General features: G+C 40.8%; 1 protein-coding gene across 1 annotated transcript; it reads left to right on the top strand.

Moving 5' to 3' along the window:
• The first annotated feature begins 74 nt into the window (after nucleotides 1-74).
• TRAIP (TRAF interacting protein) lies at nucleotides 75-27,319 on the top strand. Its single transcript, XM_079964440.1, has 16 exons — nucleotides 75-241; nucleotides 1,451-1,557; nucleotides 4,084-4,141; nucleotides 6,163-6,246; nucleotides 10,342-10,381; nucleotides 12,644-12,771; nucleotides 16,386-16,480; nucleotides 17,746-17,859; nucleotides 18,841-18,928; nucleotides 19,937-20,026; nucleotides 20,242-20,330; nucleotides 21,796-21,981; nucleotides 23,359-23,404; nucleotides 23,939-24,064; nucleotides 24,402-24,452; nucleotides 25,683-27,319. The coding sequence occupies exons 2-16, from the start codon at nucleotides 1,460-1,462 to the stop codon at nucleotides 25,800-25,802; spliced, it is 1,413 nt and encodes a 470-aa protein (XP_079820566.1). The 5' UTR covers nucleotides 75-241; nucleotides 1,451-1,459; the 3' UTR covers nucleotides 25,803-27,319.
• Nucleotides 27,320-27,996: the final 677 nt, after the last annotated feature.

Raw genomic sequence — 27,996 nt, 5'->3', positions numbered from 1 at the left:
GACTTTTTCCTTTTTTTGCTCCCGCGCCTTCATTAAGAACGTCATTTCCGTTCAGTTCCGGAAATCACTGAGATAGGAACCAAATTTGAATCCGGCAACCAAGCGAGGCTTGAACTGGCAGCCGACAGGTTCATTGTTGGGCCTGATAGCGGCGGCTGCAGGGAGAGCGCTCCTTCCAGGGAAGCTTCCCGGGTTCAGGGCGGGGGAAGGAAGCTGGAGGACAAGAGCTCGAGGCGGGCGGGTAAGCTTCGCGTGTCCCCTCGAAAGAAGTCTCTCCCCATTCCCAGCTTCGTCTCCCTGGAGCTGGGCGAGAGGACTGGCCCGTGGGCTCTTTCTCTTTCTCTTTGGTCACGGCTGCCAGCCTTTTATAGGCAGAGGCTCTGTGAGTTTGGGAAGCTGCCTAACTGTCCATTTTTATTCTTCTGTTCAGCCCCCGCAACCAAAACTTCTTTCCCCACCACTTAAGGCTCGCGAGGCTAGTTATTCTTGGAGACACTGACTAGCCCAAGGTAGAGATTTAAAGGAGAGGTTCTTAACCTGTGGGCTTCAGCAGGTTTGTGGAGTTGGGGGGGGAGGAATTATTATTATTATTATTATTATTATTATTATTATTATTATTTACCCTCTTCATTTGCTTCCTGTTGTTTTGAAAACGGTCTACAGGGAAGGGGAATCTGAGGAAGAGTTTGCAGCTTTCATCAAATTCTGAAAGCGGTCTGTGCTTGTTGAATCCTCCTTTTGATAAGGGGCAGTACAGTACAGTGGTACCTCAGGTTACATACGCTTCAGGTTACAGACTCCACTAACCCAGTAATAGTACCTCAGGTTAAGAACTTTGCTTCAGGATGAGAACAGAAATTACGCGGCAGTGGAGTGGCAGCCCCATTAGCTAAAGTGGTACCTCGGGTTAAGAACAGTTTCAGGTTAAGAACGGACCTGCAGAACAAATTAAGTTCTTAACCCGAGGTACCACTGTACTTTGTCCTAATGTTTTGCTAATACTTTGTTTGTAATGAATATCTGACCTATATCTTGCTGACTGGTGGTAGTTGACGTACTGAACATCCCATATTACAGCTGGTGTTGCCCAGTTAAGTAACTGGCTGTGACAATGAAAGAGCTTTGGAGGGGAGTGTAAGGTGTTTTCGCTGGCTGTTTGGGACTATAGAGCAAAACCAGAAATGCAGGAAGGAATGCTTTCCCCTCTGGATTTTGCTGCTGTTATTTTTGTCTAAGTTTTCAGTAACCTGGAATGTAGTGCAGGGCACAGAGAGATCATCAAGTGCAAATTCAGTTCTTCAGTGTACAGGTGGGGAAAGGGAAGCAGCATTCAGGATATGCCCTTGTGACTGTTTTCTTATTGGGCAGAACCTCTTTTAAGTTTGGTGTTTCTTTTTGCAGAGAGGCTGTTCCACATCTGAGTTTTTGCATCTTTTCCTTGATCTTGCAGTTGTAAAGGATGCCTATCCGTGCCCATTGTACCATCTGCTCAGATTTCTTTGATAATGAGAGGGATGTGGCAGCTATTCACTGTGGACATACTTTCCACCATTTATGGTGAGTACTGTATAAACAAATGGCAAAATTGGTGGAGGAAAGTTATTTAAGAACCTAAGCAACTCTTTCTTTTTTTACACATCAACTTTTCATTACATCTTATTTGTGAAATAATACTTGGAAACATCTTATTTTTTACTATTTATTCATTAAGAGCATTTTTAACCTGCCCTTGTTCAAATGATTCCAAGGCAGGTTACAAAGGGAGCAAAAATAAGAGTAAGTGTAAGTAAAATATACAGAATTTGAAAAATCCAACATGAAAACACAATGAGTTATAACAATGAGCAAACATCTGGGCAAATAGAAGCTTCTAGCTGGCTCCCAGCTGTCAGCAATATTGGTGCCTGCCATACTTCAGGGGAGTAGGCTATTCTATAATAGGGGCACCTCCACAAAGGGTGCCATATCTCATGCCACTGCAGGATGGTGAGACAATGAAAAGGGCCTGTTCCTCCATATCTAAGGGCCCAGGCAGGCTGATATTATAGTTGTAGGTACAATAGAAAGAAGCATTAAAGCAAGTTTTTTTGTTGTTGGCTGGTGTCTTTGTGGTTTAGGAGTGGGGATGGATATGTTGATCATCAAGAAACTGCAGTTATAGAAACAGTGTGCTGGTTAGGAGTAGGAGAATAATTTTTCTCTGCCTGATAAAATAGGTCTGTAACTCATTTCCTCAGTTTGTTGTGTCCTGCTTTCCCTTCTGTGTCACGGATGCCTGTCAAAATATTTGAGGACTGAAGGACCAGGTTCACAGTGGTACTGAGCCATTTCTAGCCTAATGCACTGTGTGCATATTTTGTGCTACAGTGGTGCCTCGGGTTACAGATGCTTCAGGTTACAGACTCCGCTAACCCAGAAATAGAACATCGGGTTAAGAACTTTGCTTCATGATTAGAACAGAAATCGTGCAGCAACAGGAGGCCCCATTAGCTAAAGTAGTACCTCAGGTTAAGAACAGTTTCAGGTTAAGAACGGACCTCCAGAATGAATTAAGTTCTTAACCCGAGGTACCACTGTATTTCCTATATTGAAGATATGTCCAAATGAGTGTTTCAAGACAAACTCTATATATTCCTAAGACATATCCATATCCTATTCATTTATCACGATTTGTATCACTTTATAATCATATCACAAGCGAGCCTGCATGCCTTGTACCACTCATTGTCTACCAAGCTAAATACTGTCCCAATGGCAACGGCAATAATACTTAAGATGTTCAGCACTGTGATGTTGCAAACTGAAATTTCAGCAAAACTGCTTTATTTTAAATGGGAGTTGAAATGTGTGAAACTTGCATGGAAATAAATCTCAGGGTAGTAAGTGTGCACAGGATCGCAGCCCTGTGTATTACAGGGTGTTGGCCCTGTGGCAGAATTAATTCTAAAACTGTCTGTCTCAAGACTAGATGAGTTTTGTTTGTAACTGATAATACCTGCGTGTAGTGAGGTGAGCATATTCTCCAGAGAATATTCTCTACAAACTGTAAATTCTAATGTAAGAACCAATTTTACAACCCACATTTAAAAAACATAGTAAATAATAAGTCAAGCTATGATAGTGCCAGTGTAAGTAATGAATAATGATTTTTTTTAAACCAGTTACATTACTGGGCATTGTGTCATTCACCATTGACAGTTCTGAAATGTGAGCTACAGAAAACATTTTTAAAACAAAATGCTATTCATTTAATTTGATAAACATTTGAATTCATTTGTATTTCAACTACTGTATATGTAATAGCCTTTTTTCTATTTTGGTGTGACCTTATTTTTAGCAATTCTATACCCTTGGCCATACAGTGTGATTATTATTTTTTTACAGAAAGTAGCTTTAATGCTTTATACACTTAAAGTATCTAGGCCTATACAATTATGTGTAACAGCATGTGAGGTGGCCTTGATTTAAACAGTTGACATTTGTATATTTTTATTTAATGCCAAAAAAACCTGGTTTTTGCAGTGCCATTCAATGGTACAAGGTGTCATTTACCTGAGACTGACATATTGAAATGTATTATCATATAATGATAATACATTTAATGTTAATGGCTTCTTTTTTATATGCATGCATATAGATTTGTTTATCAAGCTATGTTTTAGTCACCAACACAGTTATTATGTGTTAGAGCTATTAGAAGCACAAGATAGCCTATTACTGAATTTACTTGTATCAAACCTTAACATGCCAATTTTCAATTTCAAGTTTGGTGCAAAAAATCAAAGAATGTGAATTCACTGCATTGCCCCATTGAATAAAAGTATCTGTACAGTTTCTGGTTGCCATCTGAACAAGTTTACCCATGAATAAACATGTATGTTAACTAATTATATCATTTTCAATGCATTAAAATGAATATTCTTCTATTTTAAATGAGAATTCTCTAATATTCTCATTAATTGAGAATATTCTCGAGAATATTCTCCAAAAGATTATTCTCGAGAATTTAACATCACTACCTGTGTGGTTCATGTTAAGAAGCACCATTTGTCAACAATCACTTTGTCATCTCTTCCCCTCTAGCCTCATCCAGTGGTTTGACACAGCACCTAGTCGGACTTGTCCACAATGCAGAATCCAGGTGAGTCTTCAGCCTATGCTCACTGAAATAATCTGTCATATTTCATCGTCTTTACCATATGAGTACTTTGCTTTCCAAGGCTGAGGAGTTCTGTTTCAGTAATGACCTGTCCAGACTGGGTGGAGGGGTGTGGTCAGAAGAGAACGAAAGACTACCCAAATGAGAGAAGGTAACTTTGGAGAAGGGGCCCATCAACCTTGCTTCCTTGAAGCATAAGGTCATGGAATTACTATAAAGGTTTTATGGGGGGGCACTCCTGCGCGCTCTCTCTCTATATATGCTATTGGATTGAATCTTACCATTGCTTTGCTTTTACCAAAGCTTAGCATGTACTGGGAAGTGTATGCTAGATCATATCTCTTCAGTTAGAAGGTTCATTGCTTTCACTTTAAGTACTGTAAGTTCAGCATTCAACTGATTTAGAATTCATCTTTTATTGGCAGAGGATTTTGATGGCCTCAGCACAGAGGTCCAAATCTGGAGAAAGTTGATTATGTTTGGGGCCCACTAAAATCAATAGGACAAGTTAGCTGTGATTGGTTGATTGATTGATTTTCAGTTAATTTCAGTGAGATTTATTTATCTGTTTTAGAATATTTTAATCTGACTTTATAGCATTGAGACACTCTCAAAGCAGCTTAGAAAATATTCTCGCAATAAAAATCACATTCAGGTCTGGTATCAGGATTAGAAATAACACGGTGTCTCCATGGTGCCAGGGTTATTCGGGTGGCATTTCCTGCTCTGATCCTTGGTGTTGCTCTTTGGTTTTTGCCTACTAAGCAGCAGCTTCCATTTCTGTCCTCTGGGAGTGCGACTAAGCAGCTGGACCTCAATGAGCCCATGATAGAGGAAGGTCTTCCACTGCAGATAGTCTTGAGTATGAGTAGCTTTCTTCAGATTCTTCTTCAGAGCCCCTTCTCTTTGAAATTACTAAATCTAAGCCACTAGCTAGCTAGCTGTACAAGTAGCTGCAGTTAGTTTTTGACTTCTGTTTCTTGAACATCCCTTTGTGGATAATGGAAATAGGAATGGGGATGCTGCAGATACAAGGAAAAATCAAAAGTCCTGCCGCATATACATGAGCTGTTATATGTAAATGAGCTTTTGGGATGGTGGCCATAAGTGTGGTGTACCCTGTTAATACAGCAATAATTAGAGTCGAGACCTTTGGTATTTGGCTGTTACAATGTTATTTATTAGCTTCAAAGGAACACCAGTGTGCAGGTGCCAAGCTGCATGTTGCCTTCTTATTTGTCTTTTTCAGTCCTTGCCAGGTCTTAGCCCTTGTTGCTCTTCTGACTTGTTGATTCCCTCTGTTCTTTGCCGCCTCTCGCATCTTTGGGTTACCATGGAGCTATCGTGAAATAACATCTTATGTAGCTGTAACTATGCAATTAGCTGGTGTCATGACTGTATATAATACTTAAAACACAAAGCGGTAGCTGCATGGGGGAGGTGGAGAGAGCTATGAAATTCAATTTCGGTAATATTTTTTTCCTCATAAAGCAAGCAGCACGTACTTGGATTTGGCACAGCGTGAGCTTAGCCTCAGCTGCTGAGCTAAAGCTGCCAGAGAACAAATTGCACTTGGTTCCAAGGTGCTTGAATTGCTTTGTCAAAATTCCAAAATTTTGTGCTGGAATAATGGCTCCACACTTGGAAAGTCTGTTACTGGAATTCTGAGCCAAAGAATTTCATAGCGGCAGTAGCGATGTGAAGTGCATCATATGCTACATTGCAATATGCTAGACAGGTCACATTAATATCCCTTGCTGTGCCTGATGCCCAACAGAACTGTCTTTCCTCCAAGCCCTGTGCTATAGAATATGGTTTCTAGTAAACACAAGCAATCATTCTGATTCAAGGTCAAGGGGTGTGTGGGTGTGGGTGTATTAGATTAGATGTGTCTTCTGAAATCTCAATATTTATATTGTCTTGAAACATCATTTCCCATCTTATTGCAACAGGCACCTCCTTTTTCACAGTCATGTCCTTATTCTTTCACATGTTACGTGTAGGTTGGCAAAAGACACATAATCAACAAACTGTTCTTTGATGTTGCCCTGGAGGAACAGACAGGAGTGGATGCAGAAAGTCTACAGGTATGTATGTGCAACAGCTTGCTCCCATCATCTATGTTTTTTAAAAAAATCTTCCCTGTAAATATTTGCTGTCATTGGCTAGGCATAGGATCAAAGGTGAATCTGCTTCTGCACTTGCTTCTGCTTCTGGAGGCCCATCTCAGTTAGACTCTACATGACCTCAGATCTTCGGGTTTAAAAATGCTTTCATTTTAAGAGCAAGTTGACATGAAAGGAATTCTATCAATTTCTTCCAATTTTCTGCCATTCAGACTCCTTTCAAAGAGCTTGGCCTTCTTAATTATGTTTGTTTTTGTTAGCCTCTTCCTATTATCCTCGGATATTGTGCAGATCAGGAGTAACACAGCTATGTTAAAGTCTGGAGGCTGAATGGAATATTGTTCTAGTTGCCTGTAGGAACGAGCAAAGAGAGGATAGTTTGCAGTCTTTGCAATGCTCATTGGGTGGAAGCTGTTAAAAGAATACGGTCTGTTTATAGTCTTCATCTGACAACTCGGCACATAGTTGCATTTTTACTGTTCCTCAGTGTTATCAGTTAGCTTGCTCTGTGAGATCTTTTGATCCACAATAAGAGAAAGAGACATTTAAAAAATAATACAAAAATTAGATTGCACAGTGTGTATGGGTGTAGGATATATAATAATGTTACAAGACTTGGAAAAACATAGGCTATAATCTTATGATACATACTGTGTTACGAATAAATATTTAAGACAAGCTTCATCTGGGAAGGTACATCAATTATAGTGCAATCCTATATGTGTTTACTTTGAAATAAACCCAATTAGGTTAGAACCAATGGAACCTACTCTAAGGTGAATGTCTGTGGGATTGCAGCCTTAACGTGTTTGAGATCACTACTGTGCTGGCAATGAGAAATCCTGAATGCAAAATCATGGCGCTAAAGCGCTGTGTACTCTCAACAATAATTTATCCTTGGCAAAATGCTATTTCCTCTGTATCTTAGTCATTTAAAAAGTCTCCATTGACCTTGATATAATAGGACTCTTCTACCCTCTTGTGTTTAAAGTTAGCATGTGCTATGGTTGTCATAATTAGAATTTCCATGACAACAAGTTTTGTGTCTGTGTGCCTAATTCCCTGATATAGGTAACAGTTCCATCAGAAATAAAGCTGTCATATTCACATAAAAGAGACTAAAAGCAACCTGATAAATGTGGTCAATAAACAAGGTAGTTGCATAGATTCAAAAATAACTTGATGCACATAAAAGCTCTCTTTATATTTACTAGGATTTCTTTAAGCATATTATTCAGTAGGTGCACTATTCAACAAAGGAAAGTTATTACAGATAAGGATGACTGAGAATTAAATGTGTTCCTGTCATAGCAACAACATATCTTGAGTACCTTAAGTAACAGTTCAGCCAATCGGCAAAGTGAATACTGAAACACTTCTAAAAGAAAATGGCTTATGCTAGCACACCTAGAGAGCCATAGAAAGCATTAGTTCACTTGAATGAAGCAGCAGTGGTTTGCCAGGTGTTACTCTTGAGCTGCAAAATACTGAAAACCACATTTTTTTTTCAGAGTAGGATGGCATGGCAATAAAGAGAAACACCATCTCTTGGTTTGCTTCCTGTTATAACAAGAACATTCTTGCCTATAAGTTGGCAGCTGCTAATAGTTATTAGCATATATAGCACTAATGTTAGTTTTGTATTGTGGATGCTACAAGTCCATGGAATTGAGGGGGGTCAACTATCTTGCTCCAATATTTAGAGGGGTAGATGTGTTGGTCTGTTGCAGCAATTGGTCTGTTGTGACACCTTAGACTGACAAATTTAGTATGGTATAAGTTTTTTGTGGGCTAAAGTCCACTTATTTGTGACCCTTTAAGGTGCCCCAAGTCTCTCATTGCCCCCCAACTTGTCACTGGCATAAATTTTTTAACCATTAATGTATGTACAAATAGCCCATGCGTTGCCCAGTTTCCCTTAAATAAAAATGATCCACATTCTAAATTAGTTATGGGCTGGGGTACCACCATAAAGGCTCCTTCTACCTTCACTGCTTCCTTTCTCTGCTTCCAAACTTAGCATTCGCACCAGGTTTCTTCATAATTCCACATAGCTGATTTCCTTTCCCTGATATGCTTCCCGAACATGAAATGAACCCTGGGCTGCCTCTTTCGTTGCACTTTCTGGATCCCAGTTGATTTGGTAGAGACCTCATTCCCTTTCTTATGTCACATCAAACTTGGCAACACTTTCTCCTACATGTTTTATTCTAGGATCAGCCCTTCCTCTCGTCCCATTTTGATATAAAGGGAAAGGGACCCCTGACCATTAGGTCCAGTCGTGGTCAACTCTGGGGTTGCAGCGCTCATCTCGCTTTATTGGCCGAGGGAGCTGGCGTACAGCTTCCGGGTCATGTGGCCAGCATGACTAAGCCACTTCTGGCGAACCAGAGCAGCGCACAGAAACGCCGTTTACCTCCCCACTGGAGTGGTACCTATTTATCTACTTGCACTTCGTGCTTTCGAACTGCTAGGTTGGCAGGAGCAGGGACCGAGCAACAGGAGCTCACCCCATCACGGGGATTCGAACCGCCGACCTTCTGATTGGAAAGCCCTAGGCTCTATGGTTTAACACACGGCACCACCTGCGTCCCTCCCATTTTAATATAGCTCCATACAAATGGAGGGCAGGCATAAGCCCTCTTCATCTCTGCCCTAAGCTTCCCTTATCAACCTCCAGGCAGTCTACTGAGCTGCATCATTGAGATTCCTATAAAACACATCTCTTCTTTACTTCAATGGAAGAGAAAGGAAGTGTACGTATTGCTGGTATTGCTGTCAAATAAGGGAAGAGGGATACTTTGGCTTCTACCCTCCCCATACAAGCTGTGTGTGTACAATCATATTTCACTCCGTATTATGTTGTCAGCTTGTGTTTTCTATTGAATCAATGCCTTCTAATTTATTTATTTAGTTTCCCAACCATTTTATTTCAACAACATATTTGCCATGAGATTCTAATAATCCATACAATATACTGCAGTGCACCATGAATGACATGTTGTTAGTTTGGTGACCTTATTTAATTAATTATTTTCTTAAATTAATATAGACATGATGTCTTTGCATGAATAGTTTCAGTAACATGCTGTGTTTGGTGGGGGGTGAGGGTGCTGTCATACTACATTTTACTCAATGCCCAGCTTATTGTCTGCTATGTCCTGCAGGCCTAATTCAGCCTTTATGCTTTCTAGGGTTTGCAGACTCTCATCAGATTCCACCACCCCCCCCACCTGATAAATCAGCTTTTCCTTTTCCTTTTTAAAGTAGAAATATGAGCATGAAGTAGATCCATGTTGGCATCATTAAGTACTGTAAATTCTGGCTATATGCCATGTATTTTATTTTTTCAGTATTAAATACTGCCAGCTGTTACATAGCTCCTTTGGGTGTTCATTTGGCACCTCCTCAACCTACTTGGTGCCAGCCAGTTCATTGCTGCCCTTTCATCCAGCTGCTGTTCTGTGTCACTATCAATTTCCAAGCTCATTTGAATGAGCATTAAACAAGCTTTTGGTTTGACTCATTGTGCCTCTATCCAGATGCATTCATAAATTGCTTGTTGGACTCTGTCCAAACACTAGTTTTGTAACACTATTGCACTCCAGCTAATTATCCATTGATTACAAATATTAGTTAAAAATATTTGGGATTCAAATTCTTTCTGGCAGGATCTGTGCTTGGCTGGTTTGTTAAATTAAAATAGTGTTGAAATACTTCGTTGTTGTTTTTCCCATTTGAGATTTCTAAAGCTGTTTGACAAAAGCAAAATGACAGTGTGAGAAATAGGGTGGCAAGTGGTAAGACAATCGCTCTTGATGTTTTTTTCAGTTCTGAGCTCCAGCCCTCTGCCCACTTCTAAAATAATCCTAGGATATAGGTTATTAATAAAGCTTCGACAGTTGTGACTATTTTCTGTATAACTTGGTCCGTGTGAGTGTGAATAGTGTTTGGGTAGATATCCTAAAATCACTCTGACACACCTTTTAAAGCTCTGATGTGGGCTTGTATGTTGTGCTGCCACCTAATTTGTTTTTTGTATGTATTATATTTCAGAATGAACTGGATAGGATGAAAGCCCAGTTAGCCATGAAAGGTGAGTTGAAAAATAGAAGAGGAAGAGGTTTGCCCTTTAGTAAAGTATTTATGTGTCCCAGTAAAGTATTAACTTTACTGAAGACTTTACTGAGATACGGTTGGCACTGTGGTCTAAACCACAGAGCCTAGGGCTTGCCGGTCAGAAGGTCGGCGGTTTGAATCCCCGCGATGGGGTGAGCTCTCATTGCTCTCTCCCAGCTTCTGCAAACCTAGCAGTTTGAAAGCACGTCAAATTACAAGTAGATAAATAGGTACCGCTCCCACGGGAAGGTAAACAGTGTTTCTGTGCACTGCTCTGGTTTCACCAGAAGCGGCTTAGTCATGCTGGCCACATGACCCGGAAAAACTTTCTGCGGACAAACGTCGGCTCCCTCGGCCAGTAAAGCGAGATGAGCGCCGCAACCCCAGAGTCGTCCGCTACTGGACTTAACTGTCAGGGGTCCTTTACCCTTTTATTTTATTTTTTATTTTTTTTATTTTTTAAGTATTAACAAGGCTTGCATGATGACTTAAAGCTGTGTTTAAAACTGAAGAGTTAAGATACTTCCCACTCACTCCACTCCAAACACATATATACATGAAATGCTTTGGGTCACTTCTTGACCAGAGTTTAAAGACTCTGCTCAGCCACAGGGATTTGGCATGACACAGCTGAGCTTGGTGAAAAACTTAAGTGAGACTATTCAGATAAACTTAAGGTAAATGCCTCCTTGTTACGAAACTTGTACCTGCCTAATGTCAGTGGTTTTGTAGTGAAAAATTGCAGAGGTGTTGCATATAATTGAGAAACCAAATAGAAGTAGGAAACGGAGGAGGGGAGAGGATTTTGTCAGCTATCTGAATGATGGTCCATGTGTCTGGTTGCTCATGTGATTCCATTTCCCCATTGCTTTAAAGAGCATTATAACTTTAATTTTAGAAATGCTTTATGGAGACAGTTAAGTGAAAGCCTTGGAGACTTTGTTGATGGCTTTTAAAGCATTGTCTGTAGGCAGCTGTGAGTCATAGGCAGTGAAGGGAAAATGTCACTCAAAATGAATGACAGAAATTCCAAAACATGAGAATGCAGTAAAATGAAGAGATTTTAAATGAGCAACCAGGGAGGGTTCTTCTGTTACTAATGAGCTGTCTTTTCCCATTGGACTGTTTGGCTTCCTCGACAATTACAAATCAAGGAGCCAAAAATAAGCTACATCTCTCCCTGAGATGAACAACTTCCCTCATAGCTTGCATACTGAGACAGGAGCAACTGCTATATTGAACCTGAGGGTGGCTTGTATCACTGTACCTTGCTTGGTTAAGAAACACATTGAAGATTTGACACACTTTAGGTGCTCTTTGGAGGGGAATAAAAGGTGATTATCTGCCTAATCAGTTTTGCAGGCCTGCCATATCTCTAATATAAATGTGTCTTTTATGAAGTCTTGATGGTCCTGTAACTTTTGCAGATGCACAAACTAGGACAATGTGTTTTGTTCCAGGAATTAAACGAAGTACGTTACATTTAAATTTCTTGCTCAGGGCGCAAAGTGTGGTGAAAGTAAATAAGTTAGAATAGGAATGTAACAATACAGTAATATAATTGTTCTGTGTGTCATCGTTGTCTCACTATTCACAGGAACAGCTGAAATCTTGCCTAAGCATGTACCCAGCACACAAGGATTCACACCAAAAACAGAATACAGAGTCTTTTAAAGTCAGACATCAAAATTTCATGGTTTTGTAAATGTTATGTTTATGAATAATGCTGACTCCCTGCACAGTACTTAACTGTACCGGAGCTTGTTTTGATGCTTGGGAGGGTGGGAGCTGATGGCTACCATATTGACATTGCCAACTGAACAGGTTCTGAAGAGAGCACGCTGTTACTCTTGTTCTAAAGAAACCTTGAAGCTTAGTGGAGCTTGTAACAAGGATTATTTGAAGTGGCACATGGTTCTTGCAGAACAGATTCAGTAATGGCCATCCAATAGTTCCAAGCAAATTCTAGACCAAGGGTGGCTAAATTGAATCCCTCCAGAAGTTGCTGGACTACAGCTCCTGTCATTCATGATCATTGGCCACAGTGGCTGGAGCTGATAATAGTTGGAGCCCTAACAGCAACTGGAGGGCCACAGGTTAGCCACCCCTGTTTTATGCCTTTGAAAGTTCCCCTTGCTTTGCTTGTCATTCGTCACGTTCCTGCCCCAAGTCCAAAGACCTAAAGAACTTGGGGAGATTTGTTTAAAGCACTGTAATTGTGTGGGTTTTTTTGTTTCAGAGAAGGAGAAACGGGATATCCAAAATATTGTGAATTCACTAAGGGAGACCCTGGATTTGCGTAATGCCACCATTGAATCACTCCAGAAATCTGTGACTCAGATGACAATGTTGTGTGCTACTCTCAAGGTATGTTCAAAATGGTCTGGGTCTGTACTGTAATATGATAAGATTCTCTTCTGGTTACCATATATCTGAAGGTAAAAAGAAGTAGTAGTGTGAGATTGTGTGTTTGCGTATAAGATGCCATCATACTGTAAAATCATTTAATCTTCCTGATTTCAACCATACACAGTTGAAGGTGAGCTGATTGGAACTGTGAGACTTAAATCCAAGTAAGGTGAAGTGCTTACAACCTCCTTTTATGCCAGGTTTTCCCAGTGCAGAAAGAGTTTTTAAGCTCTCTGCCTTAGTTGGGGGGCCCAATGCGTGCTCAGTGCACTGGCTTGCATGGAGGCAGTTTGAGTATACGTGCTTCCATGTATACATTGAACCCTTGGAAATGAGCCACCACATAGGATGTGATTGTACTGTATCTTAAATACATCTCATGGTATGACTTGAAAGTTTTAATGTACAACATCCAGCATCCTAAGGTAAAAGGTCCTTTTAGACTTAGCAGGGGAGACAAAAGATGAAGCAAGTATAGACCAGGCAGGTGAGACTTCCATCGTGGAGTACCGGATTATTCTAAATCTAAGGTTTTGGCATTTGCTTCCCTTTGCCTTTATCTTTAAAAAGCCCAAATGTAGGATATAACACTTCCCTGATTTTGCTGGTTTGGTGTTTGCTCAGGGGTGGGAAAACAGGCTATTTGGCAGGTGAGGCTGGTTTAACCCAATCACCTGATGTCATGTATGATGTTAGGTGTGATCAAGTAACTAGACAGCTGGGCCATAAGGACTTCTGAAATGCTTTAGAAACTCTGGGCACAAGTCTCAGCAATCGGGATTTATGGTGCTTCAGAAGCACTATAAATCAGAAGCCCTACATGCAGTGCTTCTGAAGTACCAATAGTCAACAGATCATTGGGACTTGAAAGCACAGCACTGTACTCCTTACAAGCCTCTTGCAAAGAGACGATTGTCGGGGCATCAAAGAGTTTCATAGCCTGACGTCAAACTGGCCTAGAGGCAGTAGGGGATTAGAAACTAGCCTTCCGGCCAAATGCATTTCCCTACCCTGTGCTAAACTGTCCCTATAAAAAAGTGACATTCGTGCTTATCGAGGGGTTGAAATGGGAAGAAAGTATGTACGTCACCAGTGTTCTGCACTAGCATGTAAAGGTAGCTGTAGTGAGTCTGGTCTGTTTTGAGAATGAATATCTCCTGCATGGCTTAGGAATACGACCAAGTGGGATCTGGGAGGGTCCACCTCTGTATGTGTGGATAAATGATAGGATATAGATGTGATAAAGAACCTTATAGTTATTCCCTCTCTTTTCTCTTTCTTTTCTATATCTTGGTTTTTTATTCTTGTTCTGTGGACTAGGCTGATTTTAATGGTATTTTATGCCGAAAATTTTCATTATTTTTTTTTTTAAAGGAATACGACCTTGGCATCTGCTGAAGACAAATGTTTGTTGATTTGGTTTTAGACTACTGGCCACATCCTCTTCCATCCCATCTAAAAATAATGCCCAAGTAAATTGATTTTTACCATAATTCCTGATATGATGTCCTCATGAGTAATAGGTCCATGGGTCAAATATTATGCCTTGAGAAAAGAGGCTAAGCTGAAAACAGTTTGGCTGTGTGATAGTGGAAGACATTTTAAGTGAGAACTTGCATGTCAAGATGCCTTTCTGGAAATGATGTGAGTTAGATGGGTTATAATGACTTCTTTCTGCCTTTTAGATCTCTGTTGATATGAATGCAGTTTTATGAGTTGGCAAGCGGAAAGGGGTTGTTTCTCTTGGTACTCAACAGATGTCGCATTTTAGGCTGCACTTTTAACGTGACATGATCAGAGGGAAGCTGAGATACACAAATCATTCATGCTATCTTTTCATTGCTCTTCCATATTCTGACTTCTCCCAGGACAGTTGATGTTTCAGTGAAGTGTACTTTATTCGGTGCTTTTTCTAATCATGCAGACCCTGCAGCTGCTCTAAGACACTGGTGCTAAGCCTATTATGTAATCTGAGGCAACCCCACCCCACCCCAGATTTAGAGACAGCTTTCAAACTTTGTATGCATTTTCTGACTAGAGCTTAGAATTTCTGAAAAACAGAATTGCAACTGAAGCTGTCTCCAAGCATGCTTATCAATGTGGGGCAAGTGCCAAACGAGTGAGCTTTTCTTTTCTTTCTTGGCTGTGCTGGAGAAAGCCTCTCTAGCAACAGCAGAAGCTAAATCCACTGTGCCCTTCCTGTTCTGGCCATTAAATGCATTAGCATTATCAGCTAGGTGCTGCTGAGGAGTTAAAAAGCTAAAATGGAAGCTTTGGGAAGAGTTGTAAAAACTTGGTATTAACGAAGACTGAGTGAGCTCTCATCAGCCAGCCAGCATTTTAGTCATTCATTTCTGTAAGTACATGAGGTAGGGAAGTAGTATGTTGGCAAATACATCTAGAATATTTCACCTTCTGTATGGAGTAAAGCTTAATATCATCTTGTAGATATTCTAGTCTTTGACCAGTCTTTTCTCTGAAGTATGATCAAACAGCATTGCTTCTTCCCTAGCTTTCAGTTCAGAGGGAAAGTAGGCAGGATCCTTTGAAGTTTGTGCCAACCTGACCAACCCAATCAAAGCCTAGAAATCACAAGTGTATTGAAGGAGGTTTATTTTCTTTAAATCTGCTGAGGAAGCTCCCTAAACACACACTGCATTGATCCTGTGCAGGTCACTCTATATTCAAGGAAGCTGTGCATTTTAATATAAGTATAGAAGCTGTTACAAAGTGGGGTAGACTTTCAGTGGTGGTCTCATGAGAGCAGAGTAAAATGCCTGGAGAAGAGGAGGTTAAGGGGTGATATGATAGCCATGTTCAAATATATAAAAGGATGTCACATAGAGGAGGGAGAAAGGTTGTTTTCTGCTGCTCCAGAGAAGCGGACACGGAGCAATGGCTCCAAACTACAAGAAAGAAGATTCCACCTAAACATTAGGAAGAACTTCCTGACAGTAAGAGCTGTTCGACAGTGGAATTTGCTGCCAAGGAGTGTGGTGGAGTCTCCTTCTTTGGAGGTCTTTAAGCAGAGGCTTGACAACCATATGTCAGGAGTGCTCTGATGGTGTTTCCTGCTTGGCAGGGGGTTGGACTCGATGGCCCTTGTGGTCTCTTCCAACTCTATGATTCTATGATTCTATGAAAGGAAGGAATTTGTGAGATATTTTCCTGCTCACAAAAGAGAAATCATGATATTGTACAAGTTTGTTTCTACCATGTTGCACTTAAATTAGACCACGTGCATGATGCAGTTATCTACAGATCATGAACAAGTTGCCATGAAGCATTCATGTGGCACTTTAAAAAAAAATGCATTGCAAGAGTGGAAACAAGAAGTATTTAAGGGGGGGAATGTTTTTTTCCTGGAATTAAGTACTTCTCTCATTTGTAGGCAATGACCTGAATCTGTAAATATTATCATCAGATAAGTTATGATCCATGGATATGCCAGACACCTGAAATGTAAACGGTGGGCTATTGAAGTAGCAAGAGCTTTGGAAATGGCTTGATGTTAAGTCCAAATTTTGCTTCCATGGGGATTCCTCTTACAAAAATAGTGCTTTTTTTCTCAGAAACAAATGAAGTATCTGGAGCAACAGCAAGATGATGCGAAGGGTGCAAAAGAGGAGGCCCGAAGGCTGAGAAACAGACTGAAAACATTGGAGGGGTGAGAAAACAAGCTTTGGCTCTATACATACATCTTCTGGTTCTGTTAGCAGACTGCTCAGCAACCTCACATTTCTAGAAGACATCATTGGACCAGAAGACCTTTGAGGCCTCTTCCAACTCTGAGTCTGTAACTTTACAGTAGAAACACTTATTGAATTTACTCCTGTATTGCACACCTGTTTTGCCAAATATGTTGCAAAAATTAGGGTGTGCATTAGATTCGAGGGCGCATTACATTCGAGAAAATACGGTACTTAGGATTTCAGGGCACACTAGCATGCAATGTCTTAGGTCTCCCGTGACCCAGCCTTCCTCTTGAATTTAATCTTTCTGGGGAGGGCAAAAGATTTACAGTGATTTGTCAGGGGATACTCTCCCTTCCTTTTTGGCTTACGGTGGCGGGGGGGGGGGGAGAGTGAAGTAAGCAGCCGCAGTAAGGAGGATCTGGCAGCCTGCCTGTGTATAGAGCCTTGGCCACCCTGTTTCCTGGTCTTCTGCTCCCTGAAGCCAGTGGCAGTCCTTACTCACTGCACTACTCTGCTCTGTTCCTCCTTCTCAACTCCTTCATCTCTCCTTCTTGCTCTCCAGCCCAGATCACAGCTGCTCTCCTCCTTTGTTCCCTTCCTTCCTCTTTTTCCTTCCTTCCGCCTGTATCCGCCTCTCCTTTCCATTCTGGACACCCTTGAGGGTCAAAGGTTCTGCTCTGCCTTTCACCAGCTAATCAGAGAGAAGGGAAGAGGGATCAGATGGAAGAAGGAATGTAATGTGCACCTTTCTTTGCCAAATTACATTACAAAAATTAGATTCAATGGCCCATTACATTCGAGTAAATACGGTAAGTGTTTCCAACATGAGCCTTGCCCCTTTATCATGTGCTTGTCTGATAATAATTGATGCTCAACTTTCTTACAAATGGCCATGTTTCTGAGTTTGTTTGCTAGAGGAAATTTAATACTGGTAACTCCTGATTTTGTTATTTATAATATTTACATACCATCTAATATGTGAAATCACCAAGTGGTTTACATAAAATACAGTAAGATCATTTGGGGTGGGGGGGAATGCAGCAGTATAATTCCCATTCAACTGAAGCACACTAGTATGCATATGAATCCAGCTATGTTGGGGGGGAAATCATTGCTAGTGTGAAATACAGGATGCGTCTCTTCCAGGATTAACTGTTTCTGTGTTTTTATAACATGGACAAGCTGCCACTGAACAAAAAGCAACAACCCACCTGTAATCTACCTTCCTTCGTACCAGGATTGAGACACTGCTGCAAAGTCAACGTCCCGAGGTAGAAAAGATGATCCGTGAAATGGGAACAGGTCAGGCCGCAGTGGAACAGCTTGCCGTCTATTGTATCTCACTGAAAAAGTAGGTGTATTAAATGCAGTAGCTTATTGACTTGGATTGGGTTTGTGTGGTACCCCCTAAAGGAATCGGTGGAAAAGTTAATCACAATAGGTGCTCTGGCAGAACGCTAGTTGCAATGCTAAGCCTTGGTGAATATAATTGAGGTGGCATAGATGGAAGATTTCAACACTGCAAGTATGCTATTGTTGCATTAGTGACACATCCATTGCTATGGAAACCACCTTCAGAGCTTTGCCAGAGTGCTCAGGAGGTGATTGTTTGATGAGAACGGAGGGGATGAATTATTGTCATGATTCTGAGTAAGGCAGCATGGCCCCTGAATATCTCCCTGGTGCTGAGCAGAGTGCTTTACACTTCTGTGACATTAAGTATGCTGTAGTCGCCAGTCCCTACTGTGTGCACTAGAGGCCTTTTTATTTATACCATTTATAATTCACAGCTTGTGCAGGCAATGTCAGATAGCAAATGGGTAATCACAACTTTTAATAATGAGCTACCAGCATGAAGTGTACCTGCATTGTAATCAGTAACTTCAGCACTGTTTTATAATAGCATTAAATTGCTTTTAGAACCTTGAACTTAAAAATAAAAATTGAATTGTTGCATCTCATTTCATTAATGCGAATGTAAAATACTGCACACGACTCAAGATTGTTTAAACATCCTATGCATTTTGACATGGAATATTCTCTTCTGCCATTCTGCTGCTTATCCTGGCCCAAACCAAGTAGTGCTGTTCCCCTGAAAGCATGTTTTCTCGCCTACGCTGTAGTGTATCAGTGTTTTAACACTGTTCAAGTCAGTGTTGGCTTGTTCAGTGCTGTCTTCTCCCTGGAAGTTCTTGTATATATAACAGAAACTTCTGCAGGCACTTAAGCTGTGAAACGAAAATCTTCAGTCTAAATTTGGTTACTGGCTTTATCTAAGAGCTGTTTGCTTGAAAGCATGTTCAACAGATGGACTAATTTGGGCCCTCTCCAGGGAATATGAAAATCTGAAGGAGTCTCAGAAAGCATCAAACGATACAAAAGAGAAGCTGAGAAAGGAGTTGTTTTCTGCTAATCACAAGGTAAAAGATGTGTTGGTGCTCCTGCAGACACGTTGCAGAGGTATTTATGTGCAGCTCTTCATCAGTAACGCTACCAAAATAAAGCAAAATACGTTTTAATTAGGTATGTATTTGTTTAACACAATTCCTGTCCCAGCACTTACATTGACCATGTTGGCCGCTATCTTAAGCTGAGAAGTTCAGCTGTATGTTCCCTAAGATTCCTCAATATGTCTGTATAACATTTATTAGTCTGCCTCAGTATTCTTTCTGCTTCTGCTTCTGCATAACAAGAATTGAAAAAAACTTCTAATAAAGCATCGTGTTATACATATATAACTGCACAAGGACAGTTTATAGTTTTCAACTGTCTCTTGAAAATCCCTCTGGATTAATATCAGGAAGGGTCTTAATTTGTACTGTAAACACAGGTGTAGGGAGGAAGGGTGGGAGAGGGTTTCTCTCTTGAGAATATACTGGGAATGGCAAGAGTTTATTGTACCTTTATTATAAATGCCTACTTACAAGCACACTGAATTACTTTCAGCAAACTAGTACAGTGGTACCTCGGGTTAAGTATTTAATTCGTTCCAGAGGTCTGTTCTTAACCTGAAGCACCACTTTAGCTAATGGGGCCTCCTGCTGCTGACGCGCCACCAGAGCACGATTTCTGTTCTCATCCTGAAGCAAAGTTCTAAACCCAAGGTACTATTTCTGGGTTAGCAGAGTCTGTAACCTGAAGCGTATGTAACCTGAGGTGGCACTGTACCGCTGCCCTCAGCAGCTTCTCATTGACACCTGAAGAGATGAGCCACATTGGAGCTCCCTCTGCAGGAGCCTTGAAAGAATAAGAATCTGTTTCCATTTAGGACATCTTTATTTACAATACACTAAATTATTTTATCCTGAAGTCTAAGAATGTGCATTTGTAAAACATAAACCACTGTAGTTTTTTTGAGCACTTAGAAGCTTCATGTACTGTTGTATCCCATCATGTACTAGACTTCCAACATAGTTTTAAATCTATAGTTACAGAAGACAGTTCTAGAGTTGGAGAAAACAACAGAAGAGGTGAAGAGCACCCAGGCTGATCTGAGAAATGCAGATAATGAGATAATGGTGAGAACCTTCTTTTAACCTGCTGATAATTATTGTGGCCCTACAGCCTTCGTAGTGTATAGTCCAAATACTGTTCTAAATTCTACCCTGATTAAAAATGGCTGGGAGGCATCCTCAACTTCAAGATGCCTGTATCTTTGCAAGAGAGGATGTAGAAATCTTGGCTTTTGGTAGGATTTCTGACATGTATTAATTGCTGTTCTTTCTTTCCACAGAGTTTGAAAAAGAAGATAAGAGTGATGCAAGATACCATTAAAGTGTCATCATTAAGCAATGAAGCACTTGGCCGGCTCGTCTCTGAAAGGTTGGTTTAGAAAAATTCAGTGGATATTGATGTAGCAGAGTTACTGTGCCAATGATTTTGTCCAATATAAGCATTGCATACCTTCCTGAGCTGTCCAAAAGTAGATCATAAGATGCCTTACCTATAGTCAGGCTATTTGTCCAACTAGCCCAGGACTGCCTACTGTGACTGGGAATGGTTCTCCAGGGTCTTTCCCACCACCTGCTAGCTGACCCTTTTCATTAGAGTTCAGTATTTTGTCATTTGCTACAGCACCATCCATACCAGCTCAGTATAACACTAGTGCAAGTGTTTCTTCTGCCACTATTATTTCAAACTTTTCACAAGGGCCAACACTGATGCCGAAATCCAGCATCGCCTGAGCTCTGCGAGTGCAGCTTTCTCCCGATTGAAGAGTGCAGAGTGTTTGAGGTCCAGGACATTTGCAGGGAAACAAAAATGCTTGTTTACAAAGCTGTTGTACTACCAACCTTACTATATGCTTGTGAAACATGGACCACTTATAAATGTCATCTCCAACTCCTCGGAAGATTCCATCAACAGTGTCTCCAAAAAATTTTACACACATCACTTGGGAAGACAGGTGAACTAATGCCAGTGTACTGGAAGAAGCAAAGATCACCAGTGTTGAAGCAATGATTCTTCAACATCAACTTTGTTGGATTGGTCATGTTGTGCGGATGCCTGATGATCGTCTTCCAAAGTAACTACTCTATTCCAAACTTAAAAATGGAAAGCGTAATGCTGATGGTCAACAATAGAGGTTTAAAGACTGTCTCAAGGCAAATCTTTAAAAATGTAGTATAAACACTGACAACTGGGAAACACTGGCCTGCAAGCGCTCCAGTTGGAGAACAGCTTTACCAAAGGTGTCATGGGATTTGAAGACACTCAAACTCAGGACGCAAGGGAGAAACGTGCTAAGAGGAAGGCATGCTTGGCAAATCCACACTGTGATCAACTCCCGCTGGGAAACCAATATCCCCGCTGTGGAAGGACGTGTAGATCCAGAATTGGCCTCCACAGTCACTTACGGACTCACTGTTAAAACCGTGTTCATGGAAGACAATCTTACTCGGCTACGAGTGATCGCCAAAGAAAGAAGAAGATTATATCAGACAGCAACCTAACTTTCCTATATAAATGTAGGGCTTTCTGTAACAGGCCAGTTTTACAGTACACTAACATGAATGGGATGTGAAGACCCCAGGAAACCTGGCAGTCATTTTGGTAATTTTGAACACTTTGCACATGTTGCTAGAAAGCAGAATGAAGTTCTCTCTCTGAATTTAGTTCTACTGTATCCGTATTATATACTGTCATAGCCTTCCGCCATCAGGAATGAGTACCAATAGGAAGCTAGTATTTAGATGGTACAGCATGTGGTGTGGACTGGAAACTGAGACAGTTACCTGTCTGACAGTGTAATGTTGTGTTGTGATATTTGTACAATTTTGCCTTACAGCCCTGCTCCTCTAGAATTGTTAACCCCAAAGCTCCATCGACCAGCTCACAGTGATGAGATTGACCTGAATGATACTTTTGATGTACAGACACCAAAGAACGATACCTTTGATGTACAGACACCAAAGCATCCACCCCACAAGAGCATCTCTGCTCCTGCAAAAAAACTTAAACTGGATAAAAAGTTGTGAGTCGCAGTTGCTTCTCTTTTTACTGGGTGTATGTTGTGCTCTTGATCTGCCTGGTATTCTCACTTCTGCATGCGCTGTAAGCAATTTTCCGGCCATCTTAATACTTTTAATTTGTATACTGCCTTTCTATATTACTATACAAAAGGCGGTTTACAAGCTGAAGAAATAACAAATTATACAACAAAGATCACATTTTGTTCTCATTGCTTTTGATGGAAATATCTCATTTTAAAGCTTTTGCTCACTGCAGAAGACTGTCACAACATATCTTACCTGTTGTGAGAGTAAAGTGAGACTTTGCCCCCAAAGTTGCCTATCTTATTGTCCATTATCTTTCTCAAATATCTCATTAAAAAGTCTCAATAACTAGGTGCTACTCTAACAGGGTAATTCCTAACCTGCATGCTTGCAATCTAAGACAGACAGACAACCGCTTCAGGAAGAGGAAGGGAGAGCACAAACCCAAGCTACATAATTTGCGTAATAAGGAAACTTTAGTTTGTAGATTTCTTAAATAAGCACCCCTCATTTGTGTTACTTCTAACAAGTGCTTTATCTCTGCTCCCGCTGAATCCTAGAGATAATGAAGAGTGACTTTCCTACTTGTATAAAGACTTTGGGGTAGGGTAGGGGTGGGAACCTCAGGTGCAGGGGCTAAATGTGGCTCTCCAAGCCTCTCTGTCTGGCCCTCGGGACTCTCCTCAGCCACACACCCTCACCAGACCTGCTTCACATCCTCCTTGTGTGATTCTGCTTGGCTGGAATGTGCCCTTGAACTCTGATAATGCCTCTTGCTTTTGTCTGGATGGAAGATAAGAGAAGAATATATACAAACTAGTGTAGTGTACAAAGGCAATAATTACATTTCTTACTTTCCCTACTTTTGCCTCTGGCTCCACCCACTACTGGCATGGTGGCCCTTAGAAAGAATACGGCCGTCTGGCTGGAAAAGGTTCCCCATCCCCTGGGTTAGGGCTTCAGCGAAATGATAACAATGGCAGCGAGGCAAAAGTAATGAAAGATCTACCACGTTTGCCTGTTGATCAGACCAGAGGCTTTTATCTTAGTGGTCAGAACAAAGAGAAGGGAGAAGAAGAGAACATTATAGTTGCATTTTATTATTATTTTAATTGAGACATAAGAAGCCTATACTTTTGTAGTATGTCTACTGCTAACAGCTGCTGGAGTCATAGTCCATAGGGTACCAGGTTGGCAAAGCCTGTTTTAGGTGTTGGCTTATGATCTGGGCCACATTGTGAAAATTCATGTATGAATTCAAACTGGTGCTTCCAACTCTAAAGGGATATATTGAGCAATTTACAACTTTGTGGCATGTAATCTAAATTGTGTGTGGGTTTGTTTGTTTTTTCCAGTGCACCTGTGACAAGTTTATCAAGAGTTCTGAAAGAAACAGTGGAGGTATTGTAACGGATAACCTGAGTAGCAACTATAACCTCTTCAATCCACTATCTTTAGAGCTATTTTGAAAGCCATCTTTTCTCCAGACAGCCAAATTCTGCATGGATTTTATTTTTATTTTTTTGCAAAAAAATTATTAGTTTTTACAATATCAATGACAAACAAAAACATAAACAAAACTCTGCATGGATTTTAAAGTAATACATTTTTCTGTGTTATAGAAAATAGTAAATATTACAGTTAACCCTGAGAGGTGTGCGAGAGTCAGCTTCCCACTGCTATGTATTCTGAATTATCTGGGTCAGGGTGTCCGTACTGTTGTCATCTGTTGATCTATCAGCCGGCACCAGAGCCCAGTGACTTAAGAACTTCCATTCCTCTCTAAGAATGTTTAAAATATGCTTTTGCAGAAACGACCATTTCCTTTTGCACAATACTGTAATGGATTACGTGAATTCTAGTAGTGCTGTTTGTGTTTGGTTGCAAATATGAGTATTTTAGTTTAACTCTCCTACTTCTTCAAATACGGTTCAGAGCTGCTCAGCTGACACAGATGATGAGCATCTGGAAGATCTTCTGCCTGCTTTCATTAGAAACTCTGTTATGTCCAAGCGGCCACCTGCAAGCAACATGCTTGTACCACAGAGGAACACAGGAATAGTGAGTACAAGTGGGATGCGCATCAGAGTTTTGCAGTGTGGAGTGTTCCTGCTTAATCTGCCAACCAGTAGCCAGTAAAACCCTGTTCCTGGACATGCCTTCTCATGTCCTCGTCTACAAATCTTACAAATTCAATATGCTCTGTGCTTTTTATTGCTAGTGGACCTGCTTAGACACCTGATCGTGCAGCACATACTTAGCATATTCTGATCACCAAATCCTCTTGTGTGTTATGTGCCCTTTTACCCACTACAATCCTTTTTCTATTTCATAACAACTTCCTCCATGGGAATCATATGCTTTTGTGTTTTTAACTACTGGATTCTCTTCCTTGTAGGTGAGAACCGGGTATGATGGCTTAGGAGGCAGAACCAAATTCATTCAGCCTGTATCCTTTCCTAAGATCTGTCCTGCAGAAGCTATGCTGTGATATCCAGCGGCACTGAATCTATGGTGATCAATGACAAAAGACTAAGAAAAAACAGTGGCATTTACTAAGCCATCAAGCAATGTTCCAGTTGGAACAATGACATTGTGGCTTAAATTCAAAGTGAGGAGAAGCTGAAATAATGGAATATATTTGGGGAATATATCCCTCTAAAATCAATCCGAATATACATTGTATGTGTTCTTGGCTACAGTGTTCTACATTTACAGTCGTAACTTTGTTTTTCAAATAGCCTAGTTCTCAAACGTTTTGGCTCCTGGACGATTGAAACCCAGAAGTGACTGTTCTGGTTTTCAAACGTTCTTTTGGAAGCCAAACATCCGACAGGGCTTCTGTGGCTTCCGATTGGCTGCAGGAGCTTCCTGCAGCCAATCAGAAACTGTGCTTTGGAAGTCGAATGCTTTGGCGGTCAAACGGACTTCCTGAACAGATTCCATTCAACTTCCAAGGTACGATGGTACTGGGGAAAGAAGTGGCCCCAGGAAACCTGGATCAGGATCTTGTTCAAATCCCACTTGTGAATCTATGGCTGAGTTTACTTCTGCTGTAGAGATCAAAGAAATGCACTGTTTAAATTATGTAAATATATACACTTTCGTTCCCTGAAAACTGGAAAACCTATATAAGTTGGTTCTTGTTTCCAGTTTTTGCCGGTGGTAAAGTATTTCAAGACACATTTTGCAGCAAATGCTACATTTTTCAGAGAATATCATGAGTGTTTCTAGATCCATTGGTGTTTCTAGCATATCTGTGTTCACATTCAGCTTAATGTTCCTTTCCCTCCCCTTGTGCAGAGTTAAGAGGTCAGTAATCCAATATTTGTCATCAAAAGCCTGTTTCTTTGTAATGAGCTGTTGATGGTTATTGTTTTGAAGCTTATGTAGCAGTAAAACACTACTAGGAGAGGGATCTGTCTGCTACCATCTCTTGGTCAGCCTTTGACTGGGTGATGGGAATAAAAACGTTTGACTCCATGATCAGCTAAAACCTGACCTTTCTTCTCTCACTTGGGAGTTTGGGGGGAAAATGACCCTGAAGGAGGGACTCAGGGGGAGAGAAAATAATTTAGCCCCCAGATATAATGATTTATCCATGTCAGATATGTATGGGAATGTAAAACCTTTCTTTTAAATATTTGGCCACTATTTTCCTTGACGTGTCTCATTTCAGAGTATATCAACCGAGATTCGCCCCCTGCCTTTGAGGTGCAAGAAAAGAAGTGTTTCTAAGCAACCAACAGCAGCCGCTTCTGGCATCAGTCAGACTAAACTAGACAACTTCCTTAAGTAACTATGGATCTCTCTACCTTAGACATAGATAATCAGAGGCCATGAATTATCTTCTACAGCAGACAGAACAGCATGGACCTCAGTGAGCCAGGACAACTCCACAGTGGCACAGCAGCTGCACTCTCCCTGGCTTTTGTTCATCTGACTCTCCCACCCCCCACCGATTGAACATGGCTTTGCTGTGCTACCAGACTTTAGGGGAGAAAAGGACTGAGTAGTTTCTGTTCCAGAATGCCTTCTCTCTCTGCTGTCTTGGAGTACTGTATTTTAATCCTGGTAAGCCAAGGAAGTCTTGGCTGCTGTAACTTTGACAGTGGGGAATACTACATCTGAAGAAAATATGGCTTGAGAAGTGTCTCCTCAGTAAAATGCTGCTATGTTAGCATCTGTGACATGGAAACCTTCATATAAGAAGAGAATTATTATTTGCAACTGTCAAGTTGCATTGATGTCTTAAGTGATTGGATGGCATACACAAGAAAAGAATTTATGTAATTGATCTTCTAACATCAGGGAGCAAGGTCATGTCTTTGCCAGATATGTCTGCTAGATCTGTTAGCTCTTGATCCTCATCTTTGGTGGCAGTACTTAATGCTCAGTTAATGCTGAATTTCTCCATTCTTCTCACTGATTTGGGATATTCGCCCCCCTCCCCTTTTAGGCTGATACTTTTTTGGGAACTGTTTACATGTTTTTTGTCTCAAGGAATGTCCTGCTTCTGAAGGTGAACAGATTCTGTTGTTTTTATGTAATCATGCAAAATTGATAGCCTGTCCCTAAGCCTGCAGATATTCATGTTTCTTACTTGAACACCCAGTTCCTCAATCTCTTACATGCCTAAAGTGTTCAAACTAATTTCAAGCATTCTGTAGCTTCACAAAAGCAAATGTTGTCTCACATATCTGGCATTCAGTTGTCACCTTTTTCTCCTTGAGTTAACAGTGTACTGTGTTTGAGAGATGAATATTTTTGGAGGGAACTTGCAATATTTAGATCTGTATCTTACTTTGATTTTTGTCCTAGACATTTCTCCTCTCCCCCCCCCCCCCCGAATTTGTCTCCGATTTTTTTGTTTCCTGCCTTCAAGGAGGGTTTTATAGAGCATATGGATATTGTTCTTCCAGAGTTAGACTTCTGATTTCCTGATGGAATAGCAAAATTCAACTATCGTTTGTGGTTACTGCGGAGTCTAGGCTTAAAGTGGGTTTGCCCCCAAAGTTTTAAGGATTCAATCCATAAAATGGGGATTAAAAATATTGCTTATCTGAAGCAAATGTCCACTTGTTTCCTTAAAGAGATTCAGGCAGAAGGGACCTTCTGAGTTGGTGTTACCCTGGTGTTTTGAGTTGCAGGGAAATCTGGTAAAAAGCTTTTGCTGAATATCTCCACTTTAACTCCAAAGTTAAGTTGCAAGCTTACCCAAGACATAAATCAATCAATGAATGAACTTGTACTTAAAATTCATAATTGTATTTATTTTGAATAAATGTTGTATGTGCCCCAACTTTTAAAATGTTACGCAGTATTAAGAATGATCACTCTGTTGCTGCAGTAAGAGGCTATAATGGCACAAATTGCTAACTGTACATCTGGGAGGGAAGGTCACAGCCCCTCCAGGCGAGGATTCTAGATATGATAAAACCAGAACGTTTGGGTATAGCATAAGGACAGCCTTGCTGAATCAGAACAAAAGCCTACCTAGACTAGTGTTCTGCTTGCAAGTAGCCAACCAGATAGATGCCCACGTAAATCCTTCAAACAGGACATGAGGGCAAGCAACCTTTCCAGCTGTTGTTCCTCTGTGACTTATACTGATGCTCCTTGTTGATCCTGGAGGTAGAATATAGCCATTATTACTGATACCCATACTGGAATTATCTGCATTCTTTTTCTACTGACGTCACTGCTTAGTTTCCCACCTCCAACTCAGGATAGCCATGTATCTGATGAAGTGGGCTGTAGTCCAACTAAACCTTAAGCTATGATAATGCTTTATTTTTAAAGTGTCACAATACTCCTTTTTTTCTTTTTTCCTATGTCCCTTGGAAGCAATTCCTACTTATCACAGGCCCACAAGTGAATTACTGTTTGTTATCATTGATACTAGGGACGCAGGTGGCGCTGTGGGTTAAAGCCTCAGCGCCTAGGGCTTGCCGATCGAAAGGTCGGCGGTTCGAATCCCTGCAGCGGGGTGC

Source organism: Podarcis cretensis, assembly GCF_951804945.1.
Source record: "Podarcis cretensis genome assembly, chromosome: 2".
Classification (NCBI taxonomy): Eukaryota; Metazoa; Chordata; class Lepidosauria; order Squamata; family Lacertidae; genus Podarcis; species Podarcis cretensis.
The sequence above is the reverse complement of the archived record's forward strand: the minus strand, read 5'-3'. Positions and strand labels throughout refer to the sequence as shown.

What these genes read in the sequence shown, in the direction of transcription:
- TRAIP (XM_079964440.1), top strand. Translation starts at nt 1,460, where the DNA reads ATGCCTATCCGTGCCCATTGTACCATCTGCTCAGATTTCTTTGATAAT. An exon ending in CATACTTTCCACCATTTATG is followed by an intron (nt 1,558 to 4,083) that starts GTGAGTACTGTA and finishes CTTCCCCTCTAG; the next exon opens with CCTCATCCAGTGGTTTGACA. An exon ending in ATGCAGATAATGAGATAATG is followed by an intron (nt 20,027 to 20,241) that starts GTGAGAACCTTC and finishes TTCTTTCCACAG; the next exon opens with AGTTTGAAAAAGAAGATAAG.